Source organism: Dasypus novemcinctus, chromosome 10, assembly GCF_030445035.2.
Source record: "Dasypus novemcinctus isolate mDasNov1 chromosome 10, mDasNov1.1.hap2, whole genome shotgun sequence".
NCBI classification, from domain to species: Eukaryota; Metazoa; Chordata; class Mammalia; order Cingulata; family Dasypodidae; genus Dasypus; species Dasypus novemcinctus.
This window is the reverse complement of record NC_080682.1, coordinates 40,408,979-40,417,221: the sequence shown is the minus strand read 5'-3', so window position 1 is coordinate 40,417,221 and position 8,243 is coordinate 40,408,979. Positions and strand designations below refer to the sequence as shown.

The following is an 8,243-nucleotide window of genomic DNA, read 5'->3' as shown; positions in this document are numbered from 1 at the left end:
TGACATTCTTATTTCAATGAGCAATTTTCCTTTGATCAAATGTGTAAATCCAGTATCTAAGTGGAAGAAATCTTAGCCATCATTTAATCAAATAATGCTATTTTATGGAGCAGGAAACATTGAAGATTTAGATAGCAAAGGGATCAAAATATATTTAAACCCACTTATTCTAAGTAAATAACCAAATCCTTTGTATTGGTCATTCTTATTGCTAACACATAACAGATGTTTATTAATCTCTTCTATTTAAATGTATTATTATACAAGATTACTGTTTGGCTCCAGAGTTTCCTAATTTCATTTTTCACCTCTGCATTTCTAAAGGTGTAAATTAAAGGGTTTAGCATGGGTGTTATCAGAGCATAAAACACAGCCACTGCTTTATCAATGGGGAAGGTGGTCATGGGACGAAGGTATACAAATATACAGGGCACAAAGAATAAGATGACAACGGTAATATGGGAAGCACAGGTGGAGAGAGCCTTCCACCGTCCTTCAGAGCTGTGAGTTCTGAGGGAACAAAGGATAAAAACATAGGAGGCAATAAGAATACAAAAAGTGAACATACACATGAATCCACTGTTGGCAGCAACAAAGAGGCCAAGAATGTGTGTGTCAGTGCAGGAGAGCTTCAGCAGAGGGTAAAGATCGCAGGCAAAATGGTCAAGGATATTGGGGCCACAAAAGGGCAACCAAAGCATAAATAGGATTTGAATCAGGGAATGAAGAAATCCCCCAGCCCAGGACATGGCCACCAGGAGGATACACATCTTTTGGTTCATTGCAATCATGTAGTGCAGGGGCCTGCAGATGGCCATGTAACGGTCATAGGCCATCACGGAGAGAAGGATGATCTCAGCTCCCCCAAGGAAATGAGCCACAAAGAGCTGAGTCATGCACCCACTGAACGAGATAGTTTTCCTCTCAACAAGTAAGTCACATATCATTTTAGGAGCTGTGATGGAGGAGAAGGAGCCGTCTATGAAGGACAAAAAGGACAGAAAAAAATACATGGGTGATTTCAGGGCTGGGCTGGTGGCGATGACCACTACAATGAGTAGGTTTCCTTCCAGGGTGAGAAAGTAGGTGACTGTAAATATGACAAACAAGAGTTTTTGCACACCTGTATTCTGTGTCAAGCCAAGTAGGATGAATTCTGTTACATTGTTCACGCTCCCCATCAATCCTGTTTGTCATTTGGAAAATTGATTTATCTGCAAATAGCACAGAGATTGCAATAGTGATAGAGAAATTTTGATCAAAAATAATATAAGTCAGGATTATTTGTTTCCTGTCAGATTGACAGAAACCTAGGCAGATAAATTCCAGGGTTAAGGTTGAGCCTCGTTATAAGTGATATAAGAACATGTCGCCGTCTTCTACATACACACAAGGATATTCATAGACAAGAAAGTTTTTATCATTGTTCACATGCCAGATACCATTCTACAATCATTCAGGAGTGTAGCCTATCCTCACTGCCACAGTTTTTCTCCGATAGAAAACCAGGACTAAGAAAGGACAAGTAAGGAGGAACAAAGGCTTGATTCATGACATTTACTCCTCTGTGTGTCTTCTTCAGTCACTCATGCTGACGGAGCTAAACAGCAGAGTTGTTACACTTGTTGTCTTCTTCTATTTTAACTTTTGAGAGTGAATAAAAAGCATCAAGTGAGGTCTCTTTGAAATTAGGAGTGATGTAGTCACATCAGAATCAACTAACTTGTGTGAATACTTGAGGCTGCATTACAAAACACCTGGCACTTAGATGTGTGAGCTTATACTACATCCAAACAGAATTGTATGAGAATATCACAGACACTTTATTAAACACTTTGGAAGAAGCGATCCTAAAGATGATAAAACAGAGTATTCAATGCAATGCGATATGCCCTATATTTATTTGAAATTTTAGAATTCACTATTTGAGAACCTACTGTATTATTTAGATTTCAGGTCCCTTTTGCAAATCAAAACTTAATTTAAGTAAGAAAATGAAATGTTACCTGTGTCTGCTCAGAAATAATACTTTTGATTTTTAATCTAATTTTTATTTGCAAACACTCCATACTCACTAAGTATATACTGTCCCTTACCAGATACTTTTAATGTGAGAAAATAAAAGTGCCTTAAATTTTAGATAGAGCACGTTGTTTAGAATAGACAGACTATTTTTGTGTTCTATTTTCACTGATGAGTAGCCATGTGATTTTGTGTATGGTCCCTAGATTTACTGAATATATATTTTTTTTATAAATAATGAGGGAAAAATAACAAAGGACAAAGAGGTATTATAAAATATTATTGTGTCCAAATTTGTATCCTACAGTAAAAATATAGATTTCTATACACATTCAAATTATTGATCAAAGAAGAAAACTGAGAAAATCATATATCAATGTATTTTTCCTTGAAACATTTGCTTGCTATACCATCAACAGAAAACATAAATAAACTAAGAGTTGGGAAAAAATGAACAGTTCTATGACAAATTAGTTTAAATCCAGAAATCTATATATCAGAAAACAAAATAATATTAGGTTGATAAATAAATTCAGAGCTTACTGATATTTAAAATACTAGTAAAAGTGATGAATCCATATAAGCTTAACGAGAAACAGTTGTGTCAAGTCCCAAAAGATATTAAAGACTATTTAAAAGAATATTGTATATATTTCAGTCGAGGTAATAAAATATTTTTCTGTAACTGACAGGCATTTTTCAAAGCACAGTTAAGTCTTCTAGTCATATCATTGCCAAAAGGAAGAAAAAAAAAAGAATTGAGTGTACGAAACCTTAAAATAGAACAAAATCTGTCAAAAATAGAAAAATAAAGTGAAGAATAAGTATCTGATCTCTGGATGAGTAAGGATATCTTTAGCGAAAATGCAGTGTTACAGAACATAGGATAAAACTAAAGTATTCACCTATAAAAAGATATGGAACATACTCAACAAATATTTGCAATAGGCTTAACAGACATGTACTACTATAATAATAACATATACAGATAAAGAAAAAAGTCTATTCACATGCTCATATAAAAGAGATTAATTCTCAGGAAAAGACATGAAAATATAAAAAATTATGTTTCAAAAATCATCAAAAAGTGAAAAATAAAAAGTGAAACATATTTTAACAGAATAATTGGGAAAGATTGATTAGAGTTATTGACCCAATCCTGGTGTGCATTGTTATAAAATATTTTGGAAATAAATTTGAAGGTATATGATAAGTGCTTTGTAATTGTTTATGCCCCTTTGTCCAGTTCTCCTTACTCCTAGGAAACTACTGTAGATAAAAAAATATATACATGGTCAAAGTTTATATTTACACAGTTGTATTTTACAATATTTTTTATAATAGTGGAAAAGCAAAAACTACTGAAATGTCTACATTTCAGGGCAACAGTTAAATGAATTATGATGTATAATTAAGAAATGTCAGGTGGAAAATAAAGTGATTTTTAAGAAATGGGGTAGAATGGCAGTTTCAATGTAATACTGTGTGGAAAATGCAAGATATGAAATTCCATATATATTAGGATCTCAGTTGTCCATAATTATGTGCACATATAAGAAAAGTATCTTTTAATAACATTCCATTATTAATAAATCTCTGGTTGATAAATATGAGAACATGACAAATACGAGAACATTTTCTCCTGAATGATAACAAGTGTGTAATACTAATATTGGGTGTTAATAATTGGGTTGGTTTGGAGAAAAATACACCAAATATAAGATATGGGCTATAGTTATTAACTATTTTGACTATGCTCTTTTATAGTTTGTAACAAATGTTTCACACAAATGTAAGTTACTGGTGGTGGAGAGATGTATGGGAGACTTGTACAATTACATGCATGTTTGTTTTGCCAATTCACAAATTTTACTATAACATTTATTGTTTATGTATATTCATTTTTGAATGACAAACTTCAATAAAATTTTATTTTTAAAAAAGATGTCTTTTGTAAAGTACACTAACAATGTATAGTGCAGAATAATGGGATCAACAGCATTTTTATGTCTTTTTCATACATTTTCTGATCAGAATTTACTACAAAGGGACTACATTGCCTTTATTATTGTTAAAATAAAGTAATGAAAGTTTTACTTTATTATCTATGGTCTGGTTCTTTATACTTCAGTCTTTTTTTCAAAGGAGACTGGGTAATTCTCTACTATTCATAATTATCTGTGATTGGTGATAGAAACATGTGTTTAAATATAACTTACCTGTAAACTGAAGACCCTGGTGTCACTTTGAGACAAAAATATAAGGAAGGAATACTGGTTATACCTCCCTCTCTGAACGCTTTTGGAGAAGAAGTAACAGGTTCATTTCATGTCAAGGCATTTTATTTGTAGCTATCACTGACCCATCACTTATTGCTGCTTTGCAAGTTCATCCATTTTTTTTTTTTTGCCTTAGGAATGGTATTTCTTTTCCTCAATTAGCATTTAAATATTATTGCCAAGAAAGACTTTCTAAATATTATGAGTTCATGTGCTGATTTTATCTTTGTTCTATAGGTTTAACTATCCTGTGGGGACTACAAGCATTCCAGCTAAGATAATAAATAACTTAGGTCAGAAAACCACCAACACTTTAAGAAACAATAGAAATTGTGTAAACCTTAGTGTATGGAGGGCATATCTCCCTAAACCTCATTCTTACGCATTTGCCATTCTTGCTTTCTTGGTGACCAGAAGGATTATGTTATAAAGGTCATCTGATCAGAACTCTAACCTGATTTAAAGTCCAAAAACAGAAAACTATGAAAAGCAGAAAAAGTCAGGATTGTAAGCCCTATGAATTCAACAACTATAAAAAGTTTCCCTATTGTGTTAGGTCCCTGAAGTCTGCTATTTTAAGCTTTTTTCTGAAAAAGCCAATGCTAAAACTAGAGAGCTCTTTTGGCCTTTTGGTTTCTGGATCCAGTGGACTGGAAATGTAGGACCAAACAGCATCTGTCCTCTATGATTGGTTACGCTGCTGTGGCCATTTAGGTTCAGGAATCCTCCAAGTATGAACTTAGCATTATTTCCTAACATGACTACATGGAAATACTTGAAGAGATACTACTCCAGCAGAATGAGTTACAGATATTTTCAACTTTCAGTACCCATAGTATTAGAATTAGCCACGTCAGCCACGGTGCTGGAAGTGAATTCACCCTGTCTCCCTTGTGGCTGTGGCCTTTGTGACTAGGAGCTGTGGAAGGCGGGTGGGGGAGCTGGACTGGGTTATCTGCGGCACGGTTTGGAAATGATCTTAGAGTCTGAAATATAAGACACAGAATGTTCTAGTTATGGGAAAATGGGAATATGAGCCAGTTAGAGCCTCTACAACAACCCTAACAATCCCTGTCTCAAAGAGTTACAGTGATTATTGACCAAGAAATATGTGAAAATATCTGGGACATTAAAAAACTGTTATTCTCCTGTTGACATCCTGAAGATAAATACATGTAAGCCAGCGAAATTGTTCTTTGAAATTAAAAATATTAACTTACGAACAAGAATTTTGATGTATGATAAATGGCATATCCTAGGGCTCATTCTTTTACTTACTATGTGAATTTGGACCAGTCTCTCAGCTTTTTTATGCCTCAGTTTCCACATCTGAAGAAAGGGGATGATAAGTGTATTAATCATCCAAAGGGGTGCTGTTGGTTTTTAATAAAGTGTATTTATTTGGGGTAGAAGCTTACAGTTACCAGGCCATAAAGAGTAAGTTATTTCCCTCACCAAAGCCAGTTACCATGTGCTGGAGCAAGATGACTGATGACATCTGCAAGGGTTCAGGATTCCTCTGCCTCTTAAGGCTCAATGATTCCAGCTTCTTCCAATATCAGCTCTAGGCTGGGTTAAGTTGCATCTCTTTCCTGCGGCTCATTTCTCTTCAGGCTCAGTTGCTCTGCTCTCTCCACAAGGCCAGATCTAATCTATCAGGTTAATGACTTGTCTCTTTTCCCAAGGGCCTCTGTCATGTCTAATGGAGGCTTCTCTCTTTCTTTACCTATCTGCTTCTCTGTGTGTTGTTGTTTTTTTTCCTCAGGGCTCTAGGATCAAAACTCTGTTTCCTCTGCTAGAATCTCCTCTGTGAGTTCCTACTCACCATGGGGACGGGAACTTGATGTCCTACTGATGTGGCCCAATCAAAGCACTAGTCATAAGTCAATCAAGTAAAAGTGAAACCTCTGAATTCAATACAATCTAAGGGTAGCACTAGTCCAGAGGAACAGGCCAGTTTACAAATATAATCAGTATTTCTTTTTGGAATTCATCAATAATTTCAAGCTTCTGCAATAAGTTAGCTATAATATTTATCTTTTGTGGGGTTACATGCTCAAAATGCTCCTGGCAAAGAGAAAAGACTCATTATTGTCTGCTGTTATTTTCCGCACAAGAAAGAAAATTCATGGTGGACTGGCCAGGTTTCTCACAAGACTGTCGTATTTCATATAGATGTAGCTTGTCTTCTTTTCTCTTATGTTTGGTAGGTTTCTGAGCAAAGACAGAAATAAGGAAAGAAGAAAGACCAAGGTCTGTACAATTGAATGCTATGACAAATCATAATTCTGAAAATATTTTAAGTGTTTAATCTTCTATCCACTAAAATATCTAGTATTGAAGGTGAAATTCCCTGAAGAGGTTGAAGGAGTTATAGGAAATGTGAAATCATGGAAACCTAACAAGTTGTAAGCACTTTCTATGTATCAGTTACTTTGCTGAATGTGATATCTCATGAGAGTCACATATAATCCCTATGATCAAGGTATTGTATTATTTCCCCTTTTTATATAAGGCAATCAAATGCTGACTTAAGCATCATTTGGTAAGGGTGAAAAACCTAATATTAGTAACATTTGTATTTCAGTTTAGATTGATATGATTTCTAATCTTGTGCTCTAATCTTTGTCTTTGTACCTCATTAGACACCAATACTGTGATATGTCTCATCTACTGGATGTAATGGGAAAGAAAGTGCTGATTCAGACCAGGTCTGGATTGCTTAACAGCTTTGGTTCAATAAACAGGGGAAGGAAGGACTTATTCCTAAGAAAGATCCCATGTGCTACAGTTGACCAGGAAAATAAGGTTGGAGAAGAGAGAGCATCACCTATTTTCCTTTCCTACTTTGTTTTCCTCTCCTGGTGCCATGCCTAAACTGTATGGAAAACTTTGATTCTGTCAATTTCCAGATGCAGGGTGAGGAGAAGATCAGAGTCGGAACGAGGCAATCTTCTACTTAATGGGAAATAATAGAACCCCAGAGATGTTATACACTAAAAGCATGAACTTGGTGATGATTCCCCATTCAGTTACTTACTATATGATTCTATGCATGCCCCTAAAATTACCTGAGCCTATTATAGAACCTTAAATAATATAGGGTTATTGAGATGTCTGTGGAAAATGATATGTGATGTAATTTGGCTAGTTTATTATACACAGAAAATACTTGGAAACTATTTTCTAAATTAAATTGAGAGAAATATTTGCAAAGCAGACCTATTCATTACTACTGCACATGGGTTATCATTATTGAATCCTGGATAATGTACATGATTTGGGGCATGTTATTCAACAACTCTGTGCCTCAATTTCTTCTTCTGCAAAACTGATGTTTACAAAAAAAGAAAAGAAAAAGGTCAATAAGGATCCAATTAGTTACTAAAGGCAGGCATGATAATAGGGTGAATATTTTTAGTAAAGTAGAAACTGCCATGTTTAAATACCAGAGGAAAGAAACTAGTAGAGAGAAAGAGAGAAAGAGAGAGGGAGGGAGGGAGGGAGGGAGAGAGAGAGGGTAGAGATAAAGAGGGAGAGAGAAAGCATAAAGGAATCGAGAAAAAGGGGGTAGTTAAGAAAGGCATGTTGGGTATGGCAAACACTGTGAGTTGCTAAAACAACTTTCAATCAAAATTTGAGAATTCCATTTTTTTCTGGTGTAAGGTATTCATGTCCAAAGTTGCTGATCTGATTTAGTTTAAATCAGTTATTGTACTTCTGTCCCTCTTTCCATTGATTGTTTTAGGAAAAGTCATGCAAAACCTTTTAGTCAACTATTCAAGAGAGAAAAATGGCTGGAGGCCTTCTGGGAGATGCTTCTGTATTCTGAAAAAAAGAGTCATTAGGAAAAATTTCCCTTTTCTGAGCAATGCTGTCTATAATGATGTTAAAATTGCCTTTGAGGGGTTACTGACCATGGGGCTTTTGATGAGGGAACTT

General features: G+C 35.0%; 1 protein-coding gene across 1 annotated transcript; it reads right to left on the bottom strand.

Moving 5' to 3' along the window:
- Positions 1-242: 242 nt before the first annotated feature.
- On the bottom strand, positions 243-1,181 carry LOC101427170 (olfactory receptor 4C5-like). Its single transcript, XM_004447411.5, has one exon. The coding sequence runs from the start codon at positions 1,179-1,181 to the stop codon at positions 243-245; it is 939 nt and encodes a 312-aa protein (XP_004447468.2).
- Between the last annotated feature and the right edge of the window lie 7,062 nt (positions 1,182-8,243).

Coding starts and splice junctions, on each gene's coding strand:
- LOC101427170 (XM_004447411.5), bottom strand. CDS start 1,181: ATGGGGAGCGTGAACAATGTAACAGAATTCATCCTACTTGGCTTGACA.